Raw genomic sequence first — 27,212 nt, forward strand, 5'->3', positions numbered from 1 at the left:
ATCATTACATGACATCGTGTTACCTTTATTACTTGTGCCAGCAGAGCGTGCAAGTACTGCGTTCGGCTGCGTATGTATGCAGGTAGCTGTGTGTGTTTAAGCCCGTAGCCCAATCAAGGACCAGCATTTCTGGCAACGTCATGCAGGTGGTGATGTCACTGGCATCGCCAGTGGTGATGCCAGTGTGTAAGCGCACCTCATGGCGCGCTCTGCTGGCGCACAACTCACTTACTGCCAAAAATAACCCTGTCTATGTAGCTCCCTGCCAGGCCCGATAAACCCGAGAATTTAATAAGCTTTAATTAAAATCGTTTTTTTATCGCCCCCGGAACTAAAACAGCGGAACCAAAGCTCTCGGAGTGGTTTCTTCACGGACCCATTTTATCGCTGCACTATTACCATGGCAACCGGCAACCGGAAGCAGATTTCGTCCCTCCGAGCCATGGGATGGTTCACACACTGTTTATACAACACAGGAGCCAGTTCCTGAACGGATTGTCTGTTTTCTCTTTTGTTTGTTTTGAAGCTGTGGACTGCATGGTTGGGGTCCGATCGTGCACGATTGATACTCTCGCGCCCACGTTAAAAGGTAAGAGAAGACAGGCAGTGAGCTACATAGGGATTTTCTCTGGACTATCGGGGGTTGCGATCAATGAGTAGGCCATACATGGCCTACTTAATGTGCACAAGCTGCAAGTTGGCACCTCGACAGAGTGCAGTTCTAGTTTCTTTTTGTATTTTTATTATAAGTAATGAATGTTCATTAACATGCACTGTCCTGTAAATAAACAAATACATGAAGTAATGAGAAACATCAATAAAGGAAGTGAATATCCCAGCAAGCAGCTGATCAAACCAGTTGAGATGTTATGATTATTGGACATCCATTCCCTGGCTTAAGCCATCAATGTTATGACCATAAAATATAAGTGTAGCTGTAGCTCTTAGGTAGATTTTTGCTTAGAAGTTATGTTTCTGGCTTCATTCAAGCTGGCAAACATCAGCCTGTCAGTGAATTTATTGTGCCTTGGGCCTGTGCCTATCTGCATGAAAGCTGACTGTGCTACTAAGTGAGCCAAATTAATAGTACAGATTAAGGGAGACGACTGGTGTACTCTTCCAGTTTCACCATCCTGATCTTTTAGCCCTGATTTGAAAGCTGTTAAAAAAATAAACTACAAAAACTAGCTAGATTTTAGACGGTTGATAGGTAAAGCTAAAAAAAGCTCAAACAAGTATCAAAGGTTGCACTGTGTTTCACATAATACAGTGCATTATCAACTGTGCTACAAGTGTACTATATTTGTTCCGTCTAACATTACTTTAAGGCATTGTGGCTTTTATTTCATTGTACATTTGAGTGGAAAAGGTAAAAGGAAAAATTAAGAAATGTATGCTTTGTGCCTCAGCCTTGAGGCCGTCCACCAGATGAACACACCATATGATAAGCTGATATACTGAGTGACTAGCCTATAGTAATTCTCACCTTCTTGTTCTTTTGGTAAAGGTCCCGTAGCAGGGCATCCAACTCCTGCTCATCAATGTAGCCATTCCCATCCTGATAGGAGACAGAAAACATCACACATTCCATATTAGCCTTGAAATAGACAGATGAAAGGAAGATTTAGGAGACAGAAGGATTTGGAGACATTAGGCAGAGAAGAAGGGAAAAAAACATATATTTTCTTAATACAGCAATAACAGCTAGAGACCAACAATTCTGACATCACACTTTGATATCACTGTGATGTCATAGGAACCACTCTAACAGAATCCCTTTATGCCCATATATGGAGATCCCTGATGTCATCAATATTAAGCCCATATCTAACAGGACTTCATATGGGAATGCCCATATATGGAGGAAGACAGCCCATATCTGTGTGGCTGGCTCAGACAGGGATCTCCATGTATGGGCATAAAAGGGATTTTATGTATGATGTCAGATGTGATAGACGTCATTTTCGTTTTCACATAACGAATAACTGAGTAAGCATGGTTTGGGGTCGTCTCACAGCATATCTCCATATACAGTACATGGATCTCCATATATGGGTACCAGGGGTCTCCATATATGGGTAACTGGTCATCATTGGCCAGACGGCCAAGACATGGCGCAACCTCGCCATGGTTGCTTGTCGCCCTGAGGCGTCTTACTAGTATAGTTATATAGTTATATATATATAGTATATAGTTGTATTTGAACCAGGACAAAAAGTACCTGTACCATGGCACTGTAACAAATTGATCTTCCATTTATTTATGATGACACCAGAGATCAGAATCCTGTGTGTTTTATTTTTGTGATTTCGGAGACCATAGAAGACCGGACCGCCCTAGATCACTTGATTATATGAATTATATAGATTTTACCTGACATGATTTAAAGCAGGTCTTTGCAGAATTAGAGACAAATGGAATACCAGACTTTAACCCATTTAGAACGGGTACACATTTTGTGTATCATTACTTTATGCTTTAACTATTGAAAAATAGCAGATATACAAGCTCACAGCGCGGCACCGAGTGCCGCGCTGCGAGCTCGTAGATCTGCTATTTTTGAAAAATCGTGAAAATTCGAATTTTGACCCGATTCTATAAGTGTCTTTTGAATCCTTCTAATTCTAGGCCTAAATGGGTTAACCCAGTAAAAGTCTTGAATATTTTCAAAGCTTTGCACAATTCGAGGCACTGTGAGCAACGTTACTGTACAGTTGACCTACCACACTCTGCCGTCTGGCCACAGCCTACCCCACAATGCCTCAGTGCCAATGACAGCAGTTGGCCGTGTTTCAGCTGCAGGGGTTCGACTCGTAACAAAACACGGGAAACTAATTACCCTCATGAATGTTGGCACGTCCGCTGTGTCTCCATGAATGAAACATGGTGGCTCATCTACTGTACTGTATAATTGAACGTGTCTGCCATTCTTAGCAAGTGAGATAGTTGGTCCACGACATTAAGAACAATGAGCATGTCATGGGTTCCTATCCTATATGCTTGGGTAGTCTTGTCCACCTGATCGCCAGGATTTATGTACTGAACAGAGTCAAGGTATTGACAGCAAAACAATCAAGTCTCTCTGACAAAAAAATATGGATACTACTATAATGTGCAGTTGGCTACCCAGGGTCTGGGAACCACAAGCCGACAATCTTGCATGCAGTAGAACAGATAAAAAGCATGAGATCGGATTGCAATACGATCTGATCTGACAACAGTGCTGGTATAAAGTAACACACAACTGGGTTTTGATTTATTGAATACTTTGTTCAACAGCACAGAGGTATAGTGCACGCCTTACCCCTTATCTCTAAACTTATTTAGCCATATTTTACTATTTTTTAAAACTTTTTAAAATGGTTCTACTAGCCGATCTACACGTTGTGAGCTTGTCGGCTATTTGAACTATTTTTCACAATAGTAAAGAAATTGCTAAATAGTTTAGGCAAGGGGTATCCAAGGGGTATGCAATGTAAGGCCCTTAGGCTAAAAGGATAACACAAAAAGGTCCTGTGAACTCGTTTCCATTGTGGTCCTACATTTGCTCAAGAACGTTATAATTACCAGTTCAAATCAGTCTTCCATGTCCACAGAATCCAGCTGATATAATCAATAGAAATAACTGCTGTACAACTGAATTTCCAGTGGTCCCCCATTGTACTGCACTTCTCCTTTAATCAGCTGTCTACACCAAGCCATTCATTCCAAGCATGTGTAGTTGAAAGCACCAGGCAGTTCCTGCCACTTCTAAAGGGACATGTGCACCCGTTCCATCTCATTTACCTAGGCAACGCAGAGGATTGACCATTAAAATGTTTTGCATAGTCATGGTTTTGACTAGGGCAGGGAAAACTCCAAGGCAAATGCTGAGTCATCCAGCAAAGTTTACCTGAAGCAACCTCTTACAACCATATGTCCATACTGCAGTGCACAAAATACGTGTTTGTTCCAAGCCATCTCTAAAGTTGGACTCACAACTCAAGTAATCCAATGATAGGATATGAGGAAATGGTGTATAGCATAGTATGACTTGGGGACTTAAACCTGGGCGATTATGTGCTCATGTCATGATTGCCTTGGACAAATCTAATGCAAACAGCATGCAAAAAGCATCCATGTTTCCATGCCTGGAAAGTGAAGTAATTCAGTGAAAGCCTAGTCTCGCGTAGCCAGACAACTATTCCACAATCTCTGAATGCTATATAGAGTCTGGAACAGCAGCTCCCGAACGGCGAGTATCGGAAATGGGCATTACCGCTCGAGAAAATATATTTTAAAATGTCATTTCTGCTAAGCAGCAAGCTAAACATGCTTATATGATTTTTATTTATATAATGATAAATGTGTGTGATGTGAGACTGAAACGGAAGTGACGTGGGGGCTTCACTTCCGCTTTCATCTCGCACTCATTTTTATCCTTCTGCTTTGCCAGACTGTATGCTGGGAGCCAGGGGCGTCACACCAAATTCTGGGCCCTTGGTACAAGGATTCACTGCGGGCCCCCCATGAATGTTAACTATTGAAAAATAGCAGATATACAAGCTCACAGCACGGCACCGAGTGCCGCGCTGCGAGCTTGTAGATCTGCTATTTTTGAAAAATCGTGAAAATGTGTGCCAAGAAACCTATGTTTCCATGTCAGTGATGCTCAAACTTTTTCATGTGAAGGACCCCCCCATCTCAAAATATTTAGTTCCAGGGACCCCCAGAAGCAAAATTTGAGTTAGAAATGTTCGCTTAAAAAACACATATATTGAAAGATTTTCACACATTTTCACAACTTTTCAAAAATAGCAGATCTACAAGCTCGCAGCGCGGCACTCGGTGCCGCGCTGTGAGCTTGTATATCTGCTATTTTTCAATAGCTAAAGTTACTAGGGCCCCTCCACCTTGGGCCCTGGTAACTCAGTCCAACTTTCCTACCCCTTGTGACACCCCTGCTGGGAGCATTTGACCAAATCGCGGAGGCAACCGTCTGGCCACGCGAGACTAGTGAAAGCCTATAGCCAGTAGTGGGGTCATAGGTCATTTACCTTGTCATAGAATGTGAATATGGCGTTGAACTCCTCAGTGGTCAGCTTGACACCCTATAACAACAAAGGGTTTGAGTTGGGAAATTAAGAGCTGCATTACAATAAACGAGACAATAGTATCCGTTTTAAACTTGTTCATCGTCCTTTACTAATGTTATTTTGGTTTACATTTGATAGAATGAGCACTATTATTTTACACTATACCCTACCTGGAACTTAAGTAAGAAGTTCTCCTGAACAGGGAGAAGCCTGTGGGAATGGAAGTCTTCATCAGTTACATAACATGACATTTTATTTTGTTTTGTTTTTCTTATCCCCCACCCCCAATTTAGTTGCTGCTAGTCCCCAATGTTGGCCTGTGGAAGGTGAAGAAAACCATGCAACTCTCTGATAAACATGCGAGTTGGACTCATATTGGACTGGAGTTTCACTGGGAGAGTGTAACACACACAAAGGTTCATGATATCTCCCCCAGATCCCCTCCCTGTTGATGAGGTACCCCGAACAAACCAACAGGGGTCACTAGTTCAGCAAAATTACATGATGCTTTACTGGCTTCCCTCCCGTTGCCTGCATACACTGCCAATCATGTTTGTTTGTGCAGCCAACCAATGCTAGGATTCAAACTTTTTTAATTATAGAACACTTTTGGATGCTGAATAAATAGCAATGACATTGTACATTACCTCGCCATCTCTGATAAGCCCAGCTTTCCGTCTCCATTCGTATCAAACATCCTGAGCTGTGAAATGGGTTGATAAAAATCATTATGAAATCATACAAATAAAAGAAAACGTAGCTCCACCCAAAATGTTGTTCTTCAACAATCTACAAATCGGCCTTCAACGCAGGGACTGACTAATCGGTTAAAAATGTATTAAAAACTGTGATAACATGAGAAAATGTCTCGACTCTGTGAAACATAAAATGGTCTATCTTGTTTCAGTAAATTGGGTCAGGCTCTGTGGCTTTTAGGAAGCAGCAGATGGTAGCACATCTGGGCTGTAAACAGACGACCTGCAGGACATGGTGAGCCATGATCAGTCAACTATGCAGTGCTGCAGCCACTAGCACAATAGGCCTCTGTTTTCTTCTCTGCCAGATGGACACTAGACGTTACCTCTTGTGAGACTGACCGTGTTTTGCTACTATTTTTTTTGTCATATCTGGTATTTCTAATACTAGACAAGATAGGTTCAGCCTCCAGGGTCAAAGTTACTCACTATAGATATAGGTTTTTGAGTATTACAGTGTGGAAATGTGTGTGTGTGTGTGTGTGTGTGTGTGTGTGTGTGTGTGTGTGTGTGTGTGTGTGTGTGTGTGTGTGTGTGTGTGTGTGTGTGTGTGTGTGTGTGTGTGTGTGTGTGTGTGTGTGTGTGTGTGTGTGTGTGTGTGTGTGTGTGTGTGTGCGTGTGTGTGTGTGTATGTCTATCATACTATGAGCTGTATATACTCAATGTGGTTTGTCACTATCGTGTTCTTTAACCAGAGAGAGAGAGATAGAGGGAGACAAAGAGAGAGAGAAAGAGAGAGAGAGAGAGAGAGAGATATTTACAATGGTCTGTGTGTACTCTTGGAGCTTCTGGTCGTCGTAGTGTCTGTTGGCTTTCAGCAGCAGATCTGACAGAAAGCCCTGCAACAGGACAGAAATAAACGCAAAACCAGATGGGAATCACCTACTGTACATATTAAAAGAGATTTCATAAGTGTTGACAGGCAGAATGTAATATGTTCACATCTACTATAGCACTAAAGTGACCCTGAATATAGAATAGCAAGTAACGAATCACACTTATCCCAAGTTCTCCATGGGAATTCTAGGTTAAATGGATTTCTCTTGTTTCACGCGGCAGGGTCCCTCGCCACCTTCTGAGGCATCTCCTCAAGCCTAGTGAGGGATATATTTGTCCCTCTGCTGGACCAAGCTTTAAGCCCAATCTTTTCCCTCGATGTATTATGTTATATCAATGGGCCAAGACATTTTTGTGAAATGTCAGAAACATCCCCCTTTTTATATGAAAAAAAGTCCTGTTTGCCCGGAAGTCTACATATTTTAGCACTCTCGTCCAGAAAATGCGCAAATGTATGAATTCTGGGTGAAAACAACTGAGCTGTCCTTAAAATGGCACACCTTATCTGATCTAAATACACAAGTATGTCATACAGAAGTATGTCATCCAAACACTTTTCTTGTACTTCCTATAAAACAAAATTGGCTAAAAATGTATTTAGGGAATGGGACGATGAGGGATATTATCGTTTATCGCGATAAAATACACTCACGATAATCGTATCGTGGAGATTAAATGTGATTAAATGTATCGTGATATCGTCCTCCGTCATGCACTAGGAACAATTGACCTTTTATTTGCCGAGCTGCATATCCAGTACCATTTAAACCAGCTCTACTAGCTCTACAGCTCTACAAGCTCACAACACGTTGTGACGCGCTGTGAGCTGCTATTTTTTGGCAAATGTTCCGCCCCAGGATAATGTTTGTTGGGGATATTTTGATTATCACGATAATATCGTAAATTGCGATTCCTATGGTCACAATAATCGTGATATGAAATTCTCACATCTTCCCATCCCTAAATGTAATACCATGTACATTATCTGCAAATTATTTTGTCCTCACATAAAATCTCTCCTTGCTATTATATACTGTATCTACGGAGACTCTACGAAGACGATGTCTGAAATGATTTGTCTTTGTAGTCCAGTAATTTTAGGCCAAAAATAGGCTAAACCTAAAACAAATTGCAATAGTAGCAAAAAAGAAATGGCCACTCAAAACGATGGTTTAGTGATGAGTCATCAATTTTCACAGTCTTTTGGGGTCCGTTTTTAGCCCAAGGAATGTTTTTCATGCAAAATAAATGCTTGCAATGGATTCAGAATAATTAAAAACCCCTAGTTTGACCCCTCACATCCCACTTAGAGCAGATTTTTTGGGAGTCATATTTTCCTTTATAGTGTAGTGTATAGTAAGTGAAGGTAGGTAGGTCGTTTTCAAAACTTTGCCCCGATGGGATTCCTTGGGACTTTTTTTCCCTCACTAAGGACATAATGAGGATACAGATTCAGTTGAGTTTGCTACTATTGCAATTTGTTTTAGTTTTTTTCATATAATGACTGGACTATTGTGGTCATATTTCTCTCAGAGGGTGCTTGAACTCACAGATCTGGTGTCTACTGATGTAGTGCAAATAATAATGCTACATATAGCTATTAGCTAGACAAGAACAAAAATCATGTTTGATTCATACAGTAGGTGCAAATACTACTTGCTTTGTTGCTGCTGCCGATTCCAGCTGTTCACTTCACATTTACAAATAACAATACATTTTATAAAATGGCAAATATTGCTTATGGGTCTCAGAACTCAGATGTGAAAAGTCACAGTAGTTTCTGTTTATTAAGGCTGAAAGAGTTTACATACCGGTAATAAAGGGAAAACTCTTTCAAGGAGTTTCAAAAGGGTTCGTTTTTTTTTTTTAAGTGGTATTGTTTATTGTAGCATATAGATACAGTAGAACACCCAGAGAATGAAACGTACCTTCAGTTCATTTGCTTCAATGTAGCCACTGCGATCTGTATCGTATCGCCGCCATGCCTAAGAAAGAATAACCCAATATAATCAGACACACTAAAGAACTGAAGAGAGAATGAGCAAAGTAGCACACACGCATGCACCCAGGCCCCCACACGCACGCACACATGCACGCGCGCACGCACGCACGCACACACACACACACACACACACACACACACACACATGCACACAAAGAATTGGGAAGGGTCCGAAGGGAGAATCCATTCCTTCATTAATGAATCCTCTTACATTTACATTTTAGTCACTTAGCAGATGGTCTTCGCCAGAGTGAGTTCAGGGTTTCCTGCAGGAAAAAGTCTTGACCAGGGGGGGATCTCATGGCGCACGCGCAAAGCGCGTGCGCCGAAAATTTTTGATAATTAATTAATTAATTCGAGTAATTAATTCACTTAATTTTTAATATTAATTCTTATTTTTGCCCTATAAAAAACACACGAATGTGCCCATGATGACGGAAAACACAACTACATGCTATCATCCACATTTATTCGACATTGAATAACTTATATTGCCGGTTCGCCACCAAAGGGTTAAAAAAATAGTGTGCACGCTGGTGTACGAATTCGTGCACAGATGATGCACTATGCATGTACACGCTTTTCACAGCTTTCAAACAAAAAAATTCGCTTGGAAATCCGTTCAGGCATTCAGGAGATACCAGCCCTTATGTTTTCTTCAAATGTAAACAAACATGGCTGCCATGTTTGAAAGATAGGGTTGGTATGGGGGTTAAACATGCAATTTCGCGATCGCGATCATGCCTAGTACATTGTTGGAGGTCCAAAAAGTTTTTTTGAAAATTTTTTTTTTTTTTTTTTTTTTTTATACCCTTGGGGGGGCGGGGGGGTTTTCTGGCCAGGCGGGGCGCCTGGCCTGTAAAGTGCTGCAGGAAACCCTTACAACCACCCTTTTTCGATCCCATCCAACCAACACTGACTAATAGTTAGATTTTCTCAGAGGAGGAGACACAGAGATCACCTTCCAGAGAAGGAGGACTTATAGCTGGGGAGGAATTCATGAAAATCGTGTACTTGGTGATATGTTTTTGATTTTTGGCACGGTGTTAGGTATGGTCGTAAGGTTTTAAAAAATCATCAAGTTGGGCTCGCCCCTTAGTGGTCTGTTTGCATTGAATCATTATTAGATGGAAGATTAATTGATGGAAATAATTGATGGAAGAGAGTTTTCAATGGATTCTGTTACTATTGGTTGTGCTAAATAACATACTAAAAAATAGGAACATCCAAGTTTAGGAAAGGCATCATTTTCAAGATGGCGTCTAATGGGCCAGCCAAACTTGTTTGAGATGTTTTTTGTAAACCTTATAACCATACATAACACCATGCCAAAAATCAAAAACTTGTCACCAAGTGCACAAATGATTTTATGATCTTTCTTTTACATATTCCTTCCCAGCTTTATAGGCATTTTAAGCTCCTGGCAGCCATCGTGGACGCCATCTTGAAAATGATGCCTTTCCTGAACATTTCCAATTTTTTTTAGTATGTTATTTAGCATATCCAATAGTAACAGAGTCAATTGAAAAATCTCTTCCATCAATTATTTGGGGTTTCATACTGACCTATCTAATATTTGATTCAATGCAAACAGACCACTAGGGGGTGAACCTAGTTTGCATGATTTTTGTAAACCTTATAACAGGGGTCTTCAACGTTTTCAGGCCAAGGACCCCTTAGTTGAGAGAGAGATGAAGCAGGGACACCCACAACCTGTTCATAGTAGATTCCATAGTTTCACCCTTTAATCATCAGTGTATTTTGGATACATGTCAATTTGTGTTTTCAGATATTTAACCACTTGAACGTTAATACTTAATTGACTTGACCTTCATTTCACTAGTAGTCTGCTCTTTTTCCCATCTACACTAAATCCCTTTGCCTAAAATATAGCCTATCTACAAGCTTGTAGATCTGCTATTTTTGGCTAAAGTTCTCAGGAAAAAAAAAGTTTCTATCACACAAAGATTTGGAGGACCCCCTGTAGTAACTCTAAGGACCCCCCCTGTTGAAGACCCTTGCCTTATAACCATATACGGTAACTAACACCATACCAAAAATCTAAAACGTATCGCCAAGTGCACGATTTCGATGAGTTAGGCTGAATTCCTCCCCAGCTCAGAAAAAACGGGATCACCATGACAGTAATCAAATGGTTTTTCATTACGATCCCATTCTCCCGCCCAATACAGAGAAAGCTACAACCCAGAGAGAGAAAGTGAGGACGACAGACCGGGGAAGGAGAAAGACATTTAATGAATGTTTTAATCTAGCAGCTGTCCCTGTCTAAAGAAAGGCTCTTTATCAAAGATAGATGGCCTCTCCACCTTTCCCCTCCTCCTTCTCCTCCTCCTCCCACTTTCCTCTCATCCTCTGGGCTCGGCAGAGAGGAGCTACAGCCCAGTTTATCCATTATACATGACTCTGAAAATAGAAGGTTCTTGCTTCCTCCTTCTACAACCCTTTAAGAACCCCCCTTGCGCTCCTCCTCGCCACACTCCTGCGCACGAAAAGACTTGATTAGCTGTTCTACCGTCTCCTTTCTTTCATTCTTTCCATCCAGGCTGTTCGGCTGACCTTTTGGCTTTCTTTCACCTATCTCCCTTTCCCTGTCCCGGCCCGCGGTCTTCAACTTCATCTAATTATTTCTTGACGTTGACGTGACATGGGAAGAAAGGTGACAGCTCCTCCCCGTTGTAATTGCTCTCTAATTGGTTCTAGCGCTATGGTTACAGTGCAGCGGATGTGGCCCGACGATCGTCCTCTCATCTTCCAGCGATGTGTTTAAGAAGTAATGGTTTCCAATTATGCGGCCCCTCAGTATCCATCCCCCTCCACCGCTGAGGGCTCTCCATTAGATTAGACGGATTTGTGTCATTAAAATGAAATCACATGGCTCAGACCTGCTAGTGTCAGTACCAATTCATCTTGACGACTTGTTAGCCTTTCAAAGCTATCAGCGCTCACCGTTTTATAGCCCGGGACAGACAGATATGTAAATGTTGACACATCTTTCACTTCATTACAAGAGGTGTATATCCAACGGCAGTCAGACAGTCCTCGTGGTTGGATGGGTGTCTGCCCTCTGAGGGACCTGATGGGACTTTAGAGTTGACCAGGGGTGTAAAGTAACTAAGTAGATTTACGTAAGTACTGTACTTAAGTACGGTTTTGAGGTATTTGTACTTTACTTGAGTATTTCCAATTTCCAATACTTTTACTTCTGCTCCACTACATCTCAGATCCAAATATTGTACTTTTACTCCACTACATTTATTTGAAAACTTTAGTTACTAGTTACGTTGCAGATATAAATTATAATATGATAAAACGTACATTAACCACTTTAGCCCTATTTTATACATAGGCTATTTGAAAATAGTCGATCTTGTAGATCTGCTATTTTCAAACCTTTTGTACTTTTACTTTTGATGCATTAAGGATATTTTGATGCCAATACTTTTGTACTTTTACTCAAGTACTTTTTGAATTCTGGACTTTTACTTGTAACAGAGTATTTTTACACTGCAGTATTGATACTCTTACTTAAAGGAGTAGTTCACCACTTTTCAACCTGTCTTCATATAATAGGTCCTCACTATTGTTCATGATAAAATATCACAATTTTTTTCTACTCAGTCCAAGTCTCCTAGGAGAGCTGTGGGAAGTTCAGAATCCATCGTCTTGTGACATCATCATTTTCCCCAAAAAAAATGTAATCAATATTTTTGAAAAAAATATTTCGATTTTTATTATCGCGAGAACAATGGCTTCCACTTTAAAATTGCAACTTTTCAGGAATAGAAAGCCTGCAGTTTCTATAAGCTGGATTGGCAATCGATGATGTCACAAGACGATGGGTTTCTGACCTGCCCACAGCCCTCCTCTGAGAAGAAAAAAGAAAAAAAAAAAAAGGAAAAAAGCTATTTTTGAGTGAGGACCAATTATATGAACATAGGTTGAAAAGTGGTGGAGTGCCCCTTTAAGTAAAAAAAATGTACTTTTTCCAACACTGGTGTTGACTAAAGTTTTGTTGACTATTCATTCAAATGGTGCTAATCAGCAAATCTGTGAGATCACCTTCCCCTACCATAGCAGTGAATAATATAGAATGAAAGGATGTAGTATAGATTTGTGGAATTAGTTGCGAAGCCAGAGGATGTGTGAAAGGGCTAGTCATCCAAAGAAGTGAAACAAGAATCACACGTGCACACCCATGCGTGTGCACAGCACACACTCACCGCCATAAACTCAGTACTGGAACCGACAAACTCTCTGAAGCAAAGCAGGAAATTCTCTTCAGTTGGAAGAATCTGGGCCAACTAGAGAGGGGGAGAGAGAGAGAGAGAGAGAGAGAGAGAGAGAGAGAGAGAGAGAGAGAGAGAGAGAGAGAGAGAGAGAGAGAGAGCGTGGGAGGGGAGTGACATGAAACAACATGATGGAGTTCATAGGGGAGGAGAGAGAAGATGTAGACACTAGACAGAACAGTTTTTATACCAATCCTGAAATGGGCATCAATCAAACCTAAATAAGAGAGGGCCTTGACCGTGGAAAATAATCAATTTAAATAAAACCTCTTTTTGCAGATTAATGCCCTACTATATTGTACAAGAGTGTCACACAAAAGTAGTAAATATAGCCGATGTAGCCTGATTTCAGACTCTGCTGAAGCTTGAGTCACAGGGGAGGGACTTTGACGGCACGGATTGGTTATTTGTTAAACCCACCCCCACCCCCTGCGCTAATTGGAGGAGCCGTCATTTCGGCTCCAGAAATCACTTATTATGAACACAATTAGCCAGTAGCTATGCCCCTCCCGAAAAAGCTTTTGTCCAATGCCAGCTTATCAACCGGCAGCTTGCCAAGGCTGTTGCCAAGGCAAACCTTGGCAAGCAGGAAGTTATTCTAAGCTAGCATTGGACAACAGCTTTTTGGGAGGGGCATAGCTACTGGCTAATTCCAGACCAGAGAAACAGTCCACTCTGAGAGTGGGCGGGTCTATGGGCTGGAACCAGGCTATAGCCGATGTACAAGTTCGCAACGTGTTGTGAGCTTGTATTTGAACGATTTTAAAAGTGAAAGTGGTTACGTCTGACTGTAGGTTTTATAAACTAGAGGTTTGGCCCTCTACGTGGACCTCACACCTAGGTTGCACCGCCGATCTGTGTCTGTCAGTCCTTGACCCTTTCTACACACATGTCCTGAGAGGACAGGATATGAGCGAATAGTAAGAGAATCAATGTCACGTGATTCAGGAGAATACTGTGGAAAAGTTATTTCCATATGCCTCATGTTATCGGGCGATATTCATCCATGCCCAGGCCCGACACCGGGAGTCCTCGGAGCCCTCACCACCGTGGCTAACGAGGCTAACGTGGCTAACAACAACAATAGCCACCGGTTAACGCCGCCAGCTTGGCTCCAGACGCCCCTGTTACCGCAGCTAGCGGCTACCGAACTGTTAGCCTGGCTTCATCTACCCCCACCCGTGTTCAGAAGGCTACTCGGTCTCGACCTGTTGACACAAACGGCGACTACCGGCCTGACGACATCACCAGCTCTAGAGGCTGCTACCACCGTGCCTAGAAGCCTCTGCAGCGGAGCTAGGCCGCTGGATATCGACCCCGCAACACCATCACCTGGGGCTGTGGCCACCGTGCCTAGAGGCCCCGGGCAGCGGGACACCGGCCCGAGGACATCGCAGGCCCCCGAGGCTGACTACACCGAGCCCAGAAGTCTCTTAGAAGGAGCTGGGCCGCTGGACATCGGCCCCGCTGTACCACCAACACCATCACCTGGGGCTGTGGCCACCGTGCCTAGAGGCCCCGGGCAGCGGGACACCGGCCCGAGGACATCGCAGGCCCCCGAGGCTGACTACACCGAGCCCAGAAGTCTCTTGGAAGGAGCTGGGCCGCTGGACATCGGCCCCGCTATACCACCAACACCTGAGGCTGTGGCCGTCGTGCCTAGAAGTCTCATCAAAGGAGCTGGGCCGTCATCTGGGACATCATCATCATCATCATCGTCATCAGCTGGGGTGGCCACCGTGTCTAGAAGTCTCTGCACCGGAGCTAGGCCGGTGGTCACCAGCAAGAATAACTCAGCTCTGGACAATGACACAACACGGTCCCCCCCTCTCCGGCAACCACCAAAGCCACCTATGGCTAAGGTAAAATACAGGAACCCAGTTTTTAAAAAACATAGAAAATGTAAATTTTTTAAAACACTAAACCAAGCTAAAATTGTGTGGGACCCCCTATGTAAACCCAAAGGTTTGTTCTGTGGCCATCTAAACATCCAGAGTATGGTAAATAAGCACAGTGAGCTAGAAAATCTGCTTGTAAACTCTAACATTGACTGTTTAGGTCTGACGGAAACATGGTTAAAGCGGTCATCCCCAGATGCCTTAGTGAGCATGCCTGGTTACAAGGTGTTCAGAAGGGACAGAGTAACTGGGAAGGGTGGGGGGGCCCTGCTTTATATCAAGAACACCTTACAATGTAAGCAAATTGTATGGCCCACTGAGATCCAGGCCGAATGTGTAGGTGTAGAAATTACACTATCCACAGAGATGAAGTTCACTCTAATTTGCTTATACCGTCAGCCATCAGCTAAAGTAGAAGTATACGACCAGCTAAAGACCATCCTCACGGCGTGTGATTTTAATCAAGAAGTAATACTAATTGGTGATACAAATGTTAACTGGGACGATAAAAAAATAAGGAAAAATCTTAAACTGGTAACAGACCACTATAATCTGACCCAATTAATAGAGCAACCTACAAGAATAACCAGTCACTCAGCAACCAAGATAGATTTACTGTTTTCAAATAAAGTGGAAAGAATCGCTAAAACATTTAACTTTGTGACAGGTCTCTCTGATCACAACATAATATTCTTTTCCAGAAAACTCTCAAAACAGGCGTTTAGCAAAGCTCAGTCCCAGCCTATAGTCAAAACAATCCCAAAACATCTGCAACATAACCTTGAGGTTGCCCTACAAGGGCTTGAGTGGGATGATCTACACTCATGTGATGATGTTGAGACCGGATGTAATATCCTGCTTTCCAAAATTGGCAGGGTAATGGAATCTTTCACCAGAGGTGGTAACCAGAGGAAAGGGAGAAAAATTACTCTACCTTGGGTCGATAAAAAATGTAGAGATCAAATGAAAACCAGAGATTTACTGCTTAAAAAGGCATTAAAATCTGGCCTGACAACGGACAGACAGCTATTCACACATGCTAGAAACAAAGTCACAAATTTCTTAAGGAGGGCTAAAGCTGGATTTTATATCTCCATCATAGAGAGTGCCAGAGGAAATGGAAAAAAAGTGTGGGAATACATAAATAAACTGACAGGGAAATACTATAAGCAGGATAATAACAACTTAGAACTTAAAATAGATAATGTCCTGGTGAAAGATCCCCACACGCTTGCTAGCAATCTAATGCTGTTTTTTCTAAACTCTGTGTATGAAATCACACAGTTGTTCAGACCCTCTAAGTTTGTTTCACGCCCTGTTCAAAATGATCTCCCCATTTTTAATTTGGAGGAAGTCACAGAAAACGAGGTGACAAACATTGTCAGATCACTGAAAGCATCCAAAGCTAAAGATGCACACGGGCTTGACACAAACTTTCTTAAAACAAATATTGTCTCTCTGGTGGCACCAATCACACATCTGGTAAATCTGTCCATAAGAAAATGCACTGTCCCAACTCAGTGGAAAGCTGCTGTTATAACACCTATATTCAAATCTGGCTCAAAAACGGACATATCAAACTATAGACCCATAAGCATCTTACCTGTTATATCAAAAGTGGCTGAAAAGTGGATTGTAAAGTCTATTGTTAAACATCTAGACAAAGGCTACACCCCTCTGCATCCTATGCAGTTTGGGTTTCGAGCCTTCCACTCCACTGAGTCAGCAAATTGCTTATTCATTGAAAAGTTAAAGTGTGCTTTGAACAAGGCCCCATGCGCAATGGCAGTATTTTTAGATTTCAAGAAAGCATTTGACTCTGTCAGCCATCAGGTCCTCTTGTCCAAACTAACACATTTCAACTTGTCCCCAGAGGCCATCAAATGGTTTACATCATACCTATCAAATAGAGAACAGTGTGTAAGCATAAATGGCATCAAGTCTCCTTATCACACTTGCTCGGTTGGTGTCCCCCAGGGATCAATAGTAGGACCAATTCTGTTTTCTCTGTTCATAAACGACCTACCTGATGTATGTAAAGATGTACATATCCAGATGTACGCAGATGATGCGGTTATACTGACTCATGGAAAGAGCTATGCAGAGGTGTCAACGGTTTTAACTTCTGTTCTGACCAGCGTTCAGGACTGGCTTACAGACTCATGCCTGCTCCTGAATGCAAAAAAGACGGTCTGCATGGCTTTTTCCAAAAGACCAGTTGTGATGGAGTCATCAAATGTGTTTCTGGGTGGAGAGGAACTTGAACTTGTGCCAGAGTTCAAGTACCTCGGGGTCATGTTAGACTCAACCCTAACCTTTAAAAAACATGTAAAAAAGGTTACAAACACAATCAAGTTCAACCTGCAGAACTTTAAACAAATCAGACCTTGTTTGGCAGTTAGTGCTGCTAAATCTTATCTCCAATGCATGATCCAATCACACATTGAGTACTGTTTCACAAACTGGTCTTGCACAGGTATAACGATTCTCAAACCCATTAAACAGCTATATAAGAGTGCGCTTAAGGTATTCGATAGGAAACCCCGCTCATATCACCATTGTAATATTCTTCAGAGGTACCGTTTTTTGAGTTTCGCTAATTTTAAGGTATTTAAACAGGTCAGTATCATATATAAGACCCTAAATGGTCTATGCCCACCTCCCCTAAAGGAATTCATAAAAAGGAAGCCCGATAGAGGACTCAATACTAGAGCAATCACTAGAGGGGATTGCGAAGTACCGTACCGGGTAACCGCTTTTGGAAAAAACACCCTTTCAGTGCAGGGATGTTCAATCTGGAATGACCTACCTCTAACAATAAGAGACTGTTTGTCATTTCCATCCTTCAAGTTCAATCTAAAAAAATGGTTAGTTGACAATCAAACCTGTGACCATGTATAGTTTTAAGAGCACAGCTCATGTCATGTACGTATATTTCTTTTCTAATGTAGGGTACTGTTAGTAATATGTGTTGTTTTGTTGTTTTCTCTTGGTTGAGGAAAAATAGTATTTGTATGTATGTTCTTAGGCGCCCTCTCCTAATGTAGGGTTACTGTTTGTTGGTATGTATTGTTTTGTCTTCATGTGGGGACTACGGATGAAATTTAGCATTCTTGCTAATTCCGGCTTATTTACATTGCTCTCATGTAGTGTTCATTAATATGCATTGTCCCGTCTAAATAAACAAATAAAGTAAAGTAAAGTATTGTTTGAACGGAGAAAAACTGATGTGTCTCAAAGAATATGATTATAGGCAGGAAGGCGGAAAGTTTTGAATATTTGGCCGACCCGTTTTCATTTTCCACAAGATCGGTGGTTGTTGCAAACACTTCAGCATATGTTGCGCTATGATGAGAAAAAAACAACATTCAATGTAACAACGTGCACGCTCCGTAATGCAATCCAATGATGAACGCTGTGTTGTTTTCACACAAAGAAAAATGTGTCGATTCTGTCAAGCCCCGAAATACCCGTATGTGTCTCACAGAATATTATTGGAGTTATATTACTATGGCACACAAGCAGAATTATCACTATTTTTGTATACCCCTCAGTCTAATTATTTACATCAGAATCAGAAAAACTGAATAATACAACAAAGAGTTGGGCTCCAGGCCGTACCTCTGACATTTCAATACGGCCATCTTTGTTCTTGTCGAATTTCTGCATGAACTCCTTCATCTTTTCTCTGAAAGTGGGATTTGTTGGGTCCTGTCAAATACACACACACACGCACACACGCACACGCACACACACACACGCACGCACGCACGCACGCACGCACGCACGCACGCACGCACGCACACGCATGCACATACCAGATAAAAATATGAATCCCTTAATGCCAATTCTATTAATTGTTCTTCTGTGGCATCGGGAACTCATGAATTCCATCGGGCTGGAGAGGTTGACATATAAAGTTAGGGGCAGACAGACGTATTTTGAACAGCTGTGGGAGATGTACATGAATGCCATGGAAATAACTATACCTAATGTAATAACAATGTATGGTTGAAGAAGATCTTTGTGGGCAATGTATGGGAACTATGTATTATTATTGATATTACTACTCTAGATAGGCATGTGCAGGTGGTATGTGTGTGAATGTGTGTGAATGTGAGTGTCTTTGTCTTTGTGTATTGTATGTAAAAAAAAAAACAATGGAAATATATAATAAAAGAAAATTGTTCTTCTGTGGTGGTGGATGTCCTCGTTTGTGGACTCACCACTCCTGCTCCTCTCCGGGCGACCTCCAGCTCTCTGAAGAAGTTCTCGAGCTCCTTCCCCTCGATGTAGCCGTTACCTTGAAGACAGACGTACCACAATGACACACGTGAGCACACGCAGCACCGAAATATCTATGGATTACTGAGATGCCTTCTGTTAGCATTACACACGGAAGTGGTCACAGTCATAATCAAATACATGGCTTTCTCTGGTATTGATCCAAACATGAGACTTTTCCAATAACACACTTCCTTCCCTTGTTTCTCAATAAATTAAAAGTATCGACTAATAATGCAAACTGATCGTGTGTGTGTGTGTGTGTGTGTGTGTGTGTGTGTGTGTGTGTGTGTGTGTGTGTGTGTGTGTGTGTGTGTGTGTGTGTGTGTGTGTGTGTGTGTGTGTGTGTGTGTGTGTGTGTGCGTGCGGCATGGGGGCAGCATGCGGCTATTTAAAGAATGCTGTTTTTCTAATATATCTTTGAGGGTGATGAAGCACAGACGACCTCTTAGAGTCAATAGAGATGGTCAATAATCGGCTGTGATGGGAATTGGGAAATATGAAAAATCAATATGGAGAGAACAGTATGCACAATGAACACAAGTACAATTGAAAAAAGAAATGTAGAGCATCCATCAGTCTTACTAATGTCTTCATTTGCTGTAACATCAACATTTCGAGCCATCAGCCATTCTCTCAGAATTGGTGTTATTTTTTATGCAATTTTCTTTTTGAAAGCCCTCATATCGTCGTTGTCGGGTGGAAACCTTGTTATGTCCAAAACCGTTCGTTTTGTATTTATCATTTTTAAAATGATTTAAACTAGTGAAAAAATCTACAAGCACACAAATCTACAAGCACACAACGCCTCGCACCACGAGGCGTTGTGTGCTTGTAGATCAGCTGTTTTCACAACTTTTGTGCGATGGCCTTGTATGATGAAGCAGGGCTTTACTTTGCGACAAAATGTACAAATTTGAAACTTGGAGATACGAGGTTTCTGCCCGACAGTGACGATATATTGCTGTTCATAAACCAGTTGATGCTGCATCCTCAGGGGATGTTAGGTGAAGTGGTGAATGGGGTTACACAGTTGTGTACCACAGTGGTTCTCAACCTTTTCAGGCTGCGACCCCCAAAATAATCATATTTTAACTGGGGACCCCCACCTTGACAAGCACTAAGAGTTGAGGCATTACATTTTGTATAACAGGGCTCTATTGTGAAAATTGCAGAGGCGTTGTGACCATGTAGATCGGCTATTTTCACAATTTCTGCCTCTAATATTTGACAATTTGGCCAATTTTGTCATTTTAGAGGTATTAAAAAGTCCTTAAATTGTCACTTCTATACATTTAAACTTTAGGTTTGTTGCACATTAAGCTAATCATCTGGGGACCCCCCCAAAATTATTTGGGGACCCCCCCGACCCACAGGTTGAGAACCACTGTTGTACCACACTCCACATAGCACCAATAAGCAGACCAAAAGTGATTGATTGGACAGTTGGTTCTAAAGAACGAAACTGACTGTTTCATTAAAGACAAACAAAGAATAATCTCTCTCTCCTTTCTGGCTCTCTTCTCTGTCAACAAAAGTTCTATTAATGTGTGTGTGCGTGTGTGTGCGTGTGTGTGTGTGTGTGTGTGTGTGTACATGCATGTATTTGCACGTGCGCATGTCTAGTGATGTTGACAACACTCGTGGATGTAAGCAGTTCTAAGGATGGGACGATATGAACATTTCATATCACGATTATTGTGACAAGAGAAATCGTGATTTATGATATTATCGCGATAATCAAAATCCATTATCCTGGGACGGAACATATGCCAAAAAATAGCAGATCTACAAGCTCACAACGCGTCGCAACTTGTAGATCGGCTATTTTTTGGCAAAGACATTTGATAGAGAGTGAAAAAAAAGACTGTATCAAGTACATATTATTATAAGTACGTTTTACCAATAGAGGGTTTAAGTGGTACTGGATATGCAGCTTGGCAAATAAAAGGTGAATTGATCCCAGTGCATGACGGTGGACGATATCACGATAAATTAAATCTCCACGATACGATTATCGTGAGTGTTTGTTATTAGGCCTGTGACGATTTACTTTTTCCCGATTCGATTTCGATTCATAGGCTGCCGATTCGATTATATCACAATTATTGCGTTTTCCTACGATTTGCGATTCGAATCACGATTATTGCGATTTTTCCCCAAAAATTACAGCTTTTTTATATTGAAACATTTTAAAACAATTTTAAACAATATAAAACATTAAAAGTTGAATCATATACTTCAAATCAATGCAGCCAAATAAAGTCAGTCAATGTTTCTGACATTTATTTCAGCCAAAGTGCCAGTGGTACTACATTACAACAACATGTTCCTGGTCAAGATGCCAGAAAACACAGAACAAAACAGTCATAAAAAAAAGAAGAAAAAAAAAGAAATCGCTGTGCTGCAGGCCTACAGCACTGTGCTAGCTTTAGCCATAACATGACATCCTCATGACCTAAAACTGTTCCTTTAGGACTTACTCTGACTGAAAGTGGTTATTTCACCATCAGGTTAATTTCGCCTTTAAAAAAAAAAAAAAAAAAAAAAAGAAATTTTTTATTTTTATAAATAAATAAAATCGGGAAAATCGATTCTGAACTTTGAAAATCGATTAATTGAATCGCCAGCATTAACATCACGATAATATAGTGAATCGATTTTTTTGCACAGGCCTATTTTTTATCACGATAAACGATAATATCGCGTATCGTCCCATCCCCAGTAAGCGCCGCTATATGAATAAGTGGGACAGTGAAGAGCCTCACTGCAGTGCAACCCCTCTCTCATTCCTGTGGGTCTTATTGACATTTTGGCAGTGATTGCACTCTGGGGAGAAACTCCCGTCTAGCAGCTTGATCACCACATAAAGAATATACACATTTAATTACCATGAAAACACCATGAAATGACTAGGAGGTTCCAATAAAAGCCATGATGGATCCATCACACTGAATGGGCACATCTGTTGGTAATTGTACTGTGCTAATTCAAATGTAGGGTACATACCGCCTGCTCCAAACTGCCTCTAAGCTAAAACAAACATATGCTTAATGTACCCTGTTCTAATGAAATGTTATATTTGGTGTGCTCTAATTAATGATTTCATCCTCATTGTGCTCAAAGTGCATTAAACTGTTAATAATAAAATGCAAACCCAAAAAGGGTTTCCAATTTTTTGCAAGGGCATACTAACTTCTTCCTGTACCTAACTGCAGCTATTTTAGAGGAATTATGATAGCTCTCTAAGATATTTTGAAATATTAGTCAGAGGGTGAATTTCATGGATGAGTTTAGCCTGATTTATACTTAGTTGCATGCCGGATTGCCAGTGTTGTGCACCGAAAGTAGCAGATCTACACAAAATGTCACACCACGGTGTGTTGTGAGCTTGTAGAGCAGCTATTTTCAACACAACACCAACCAAGTATAATGTATGCCGGGTATTACATTTACTTCAAGATCAGACAGTTGAAATTTGAATTTACCGCCTTGCCCTTTACATAAGAAAGTCGGACTCTGCATTTGATGCATGTGATTTGACATACACCTTTGGTGCTGCCTTCACTAAGGACCAGATAGAAATAATCCTTTGGGCTTCATTGTTAACATTAAAGAATCACAATAACATGCTCTTGACAGATACTGCAAGACTATTCCTCAGAGATCCTGGTGCAGACATTAACTGTGACTCTTAACACTGCTGCCCAGCAATGGGAAACCTTCAAAATGTTTTACTATGCCAGCAAGGGCATTCCATAAGCCGATATGAATGTTTGCTTTTCAGCTTCGGTACTGTCCACTTATTTATTTTACTCATTTTCTTTCTTCATTGAGAACATGGCCGAGTTAATTGAGTTGTTCCAACTCATTCAATTTAGGAAGTAGATTGTAATCAGAATACAAAACTCTCAACAGTCTTTGGCCAGAGAAGGTTGTCATATCCATCCTCATAAAACGTGATAAAGAACGCATGCTCTACGTTCCTCAACAAATTGCTCCATCGCTTTTCCATTTTGAATTAATCGAACTGGAAGTCAGCTGAGTCTAGAGCCCTGACAGATAGTAGGGAAGACGAGAGGGGCACAGAGAACAGGAGATTCAAGTGACACAGCCCCTATGAGATTTGATCCAGGGCAATGTGTATACTGTAGCTTCATCATCTCTGGTTGCAAGGCCTCCGGTGTATTTTGCATCTGCACCTCAGAGATTTACTCCATGTGAAAAACAAAGAAAAAAACAAATGAGCTTGGCCTTCTTGATCTACATGCACCCTGCACCCAGGCAATGCTGCTTGTGTGGCAACAGAAATCAAACACTCTCCATCCAATCCTATCGATGTTTGTATTTGATTTGCAAAGTGGGTTGTTGCAAACCATGGGTATACACATTCTGTTGCCTGTTTAACTCGAACACCTGCACGGCATTTTCGCCATTGTTAACTCTGAGCGTGTAAAATTGACCCAAATGGATCCACTTGGTTCCATTTTGCACCCTCAGAGTTAAATTAAGACAGAGGAATTTACTGTGCGGGGGGGGGGGGGGGTTGAAAGACATTTTGACTGGTGTTCTCAGACATTGGCACAGTCACCTGGAACAGTCACCTAACAATGGAAAATAAATTGAAGTGTAATTCATCTTTGACAGCAGTTCATGTTGCATCTGCATCTGTGCAACCCTTATCTTCCACCCCACCACACTCCATCAGAATCACTAGTTCTCATAATGAGTACAGGCCTGAAACCAGATTATCAATAAATCAACATTGACATTGACTCAAAGACTCACATTGTTCACATATCCCCAGCACAATTGCCTACAGCAGCCTTTTTCTCTAGTCTACACAGTAAAAAAGTGATATTTTTTCCATTGGTAACTCTGAGAGTGTACAATTGCAACCAAATGGACCCAGGGCAGGGGCTCCTGGGGGTCTTCAGTTAAATGATTGATGCCCTGGTGTTCCAGGGGCCCCCAGCTAAATTATTGATACTTACAGGTCCATTTGTACACTAAATTAACACTCGGAAATGGTACAGTGTACCTTGTTATTGTACCTTGTTATTGTAAATTTATATATAGGCACTTTCAGTGGAGAAACATTATTGGTCAGCACCAAACAATGTATTATAAAAGACAAAATGAGACACTGCTATTGTGCTATAGGCTGGAGTTCAGGCACATGCACACTTAGACATCAAAGGGGGCTTGAGCCCCTGCCCTTTTATCCGTCTGCAAAAAGTGCCCTCTCCAGACCATGAATGCAGTTTTTACTATATGGTGAAAGAAACGCAAATGCCTCCTTTCCATGCCATAACTGAAGGCAGCGTTCAAGAGAACTGCCTTGTCCAAACTCTCCTGAAATTGAATGCAGCATCTTATGTTGAAAAGAATTGCCCTCACTTATCTCCAGTAATGACTTGATTCAGCTTAGTTCATTGAATTTTCACCAAAAGCCCCTTTAGAAATGTCAGCCCCTGCCTCTCTAACATTCTCTACACGTCCCTGCTGGAGTTCATTCACCTTATTAAGTGTTATACTCTGTGTAATACAGTATCTGGCTTAAAGTCCTGTTCGCAATTTGGTGTTAGGGGAGTTTCTCACCTGAACTGAGTCAGTGGGTCCCTAGACATGAAAAATCACCGAGGTGCTCGTCCGCCATAGTGCCAGGAATGGCGCAATGGCCATATCAAATATGGCTGCCATCGGCTATCATGAAAATCCAACTTTTCTGTTTCTGGGTGTATATGCACATGTAATACCTCTATTTGGACTAATTGTGGTGTGGGGAATTCATTTCTGATATTGTTTTAACCATTTTGGGTGATTTGGACCTCAAAAGGTCATGGTCAAGGTCATTTTGCTATTCGAAGACCGTGGGCCATAACTTGGCCATTGTTAGGAGTAAAAACAGGTGCAGTAGGTCTAAATCAACTAATGCTGACATGTATAATTCATTTCTGACATTGTTTTGACCATTAAGGATCATCTTGTCTTTGAAATATCAATGTCAATGCCATTTTACAAAAACGATTTTGTTCATTACTTGCACTTTTATAGTATTTTTTGTAAGTTTGTTACTATTTTATAGTAAGTTTGTTTTGTTTATAACAAAAGACATACTAGTGAGAAATACAACAAGTAAACATCAACATTTAACTTTAAAGGGGGGTTTTAAATGGGTGTTTAAATGAGCAAATAAGACTATTTACGAATAAAAGTAACAAATACAATTACACAACAAAATCACTCACAAAATTAAATAACAATTTCCCTCAAAGTGCACCATATTGTGATTGTGTGCATGCAAGTATAGTATGAGGTGTTTTTACAGGATGGATTTGTCATTGTTCCATGGCAAAATATGATGCACAGAACTCCATCAGTGTCGAGTGTCTTGCTTCAGACATGGCAGGAGTGTACTAAAGTCAAAGTGCTCCTTCCATCCATCAGAGCTTGACATTGACTTTTTGAGGCAGTTGTCCTTTGGACAAGTATATTTCCCATTCACTTGTCTGGGGACAAAAGTCACTTGTCCGGATAAAAATGTCATACATTGAAATAATAACAAAAGGACGGCTACAATGACCCCCTTGCTCCCTCCACTCCATAGTATGGGCACTTGTCCCGGACAACAGGACAAGCCTTTATGTCATGTCCTGTTCCATGTTCCATTGGTTCTAGTCTTTCCTCAGGTTCCTTGGCTGTTGCAAGCAGGTGGCAAGAAATGCGCTAGAAAGGTGCCTTGTTGGTCTCAGCAGTTGTACTTCTCTGCTACCAATACTGTGTCTTGTTCTGTCAAGGTCTTTGCCTCTCCAAAGTTTGTTAGATATTGTACTTGGTCAGAAGCCATAACTACATGTTTAATCCTCTCCTTTCTCCAAGGCATACAGTATGTACCTTGATCACTGTCTTGGCTAGTGGTGCTCCAAGATGAGACTGCTTGATGCAGTGGAAGTGAGTCTCACCAGTGCCATACTGCTGCCAGATCTCCTTCATCCCCAGTGCTTGGAAATATGGGGTGTAGTATAGCAGTAACGTGAAGGAGACTGGGGTCCGCTCATAGTTCCGACATCCCATTATTCTGACCATTAGGTTAGTGAAGGTTAGGGATAGGCTTAGTTATAATGGAGGCTGTACATGATCAAGGTGTCAGCCTCCTCAATCCTATTCAAGATGTCTGGGATCTCTTCTCCACTAGCGACATCATCAACAGAGACAACAGAGCTGATAATGGTAAATGGACTGCATTTACAGTATATAGCACTCTTCTCCAAAGCGCTGTACAATGTATTTCACATTCGCCCATTAACACACACATTCAAACATACATTCACACCATGAAACCATGCAAGGTGCTCATCGGGAGCAGTTAGGGGTTCGACAAATAAGCAGGAGGCAGCCGTTCTACCTACATCGCCACAAGCTTGAATGGACACCATATTCCGAACACACAGCTGGAGAGATGTTTGTTCTCCTCAGACACCCAGAATTTGTAAAGTTGATGAGGGATGGGTCTGTCGACTCTGTTATCTCTGATGATGAGTGGCTCCCTGCAAAAGGGGCTGGAGGTGAAGAGATCCCAAAGATTGAACTAGATTGAGGAGGCTGTCACCAAGCTGCTGGTACATGTGGAGTCAACTGGCCCTATTATAACTAAACCTACCCATAATCCTAACCTAATGGAGGGCATAATGGGTCGCCAGGATTATGAGTGGACCCCAGAGAGTTGTCGTAGTGATACTTCCAAGCACTGGGGATTAAGTAGATCTGGTAGCAGTATGGCACTAGGTGTGCAGCGGCACATGCTTCTACAGCATCAAGCAGTCTCTCATCTTGGAGCACCACTAGCCAAGACAGTGATCAGGGGACATATGCCTTGGAAACTGGAGATGACTGCATGGGCCAGGTGGGGACTAAGCATGCAGCTATGGCTTCTGACCGAATACAATATCTAACAAACTTTGGAGAGGCAAAGACCTTGACAGAACAAGACACAGCATTGGTAGCAGAGAAGTACAACTGCTGAGACCAACAAGGCACCTTTCTAGTGCATG

General features: G+C 41.6%; 1 protein-coding gene across 1 annotated transcript in view; it reads right to left on the bottom strand.

The window, feature by feature from the left end:
* The window catches only part of calb2a (calbindin 2a), a gene marked incomplete at both ends in the record, with an annotated part of 31,190 nt that overhangs the window by 135 nt on the left and 3,843 nt on the right, over positions 1 to 27,212 (bottom strand). Inside the window, 9 exons of the mRNA XM_080737227.1 lie at positions 1,487 to 1,558; positions 5,037 to 5,090; positions 5,246 to 5,285; positions 5,723 to 5,778; positions 6,592 to 6,669; positions 8,596 to 8,652; positions 12,911 to 12,991; positions 18,496 to 18,585; positions 19,101 to 19,177. Coding sequence (XP_080593353.1) covers positions 1,487 to 1,558; positions 5,037 to 5,090; positions 5,246 to 5,285; positions 5,723 to 5,778; positions 6,592 to 6,669; positions 8,596 to 8,652; positions 12,911 to 12,991; positions 18,496 to 18,585; positions 19,101 to 19,177 — 605 coding nt within the window. The remainder of the gene's footprint in view (positions 1 to 1,486; positions 1,559 to 5,036; positions 5,091 to 5,245; positions 5,286 to 5,722; positions 5,779 to 6,591; positions 6,670 to 8,595; positions 8,653 to 12,910; positions 12,992 to 18,495; positions 18,586 to 19,100; positions 19,178 to 27,212) is intronic.

Source organism: Nannobrachium achirus, assembly GCF_963921795.1.
Source record: "Nannobrachium achirus genome assembly, chromosome: 11".
Lineage (NCBI taxonomy): Eukaryota > Metazoa > Chordata > Actinopteri > Myctophiformes > Myctophidae > Nannobrachium > Nannobrachium achirus.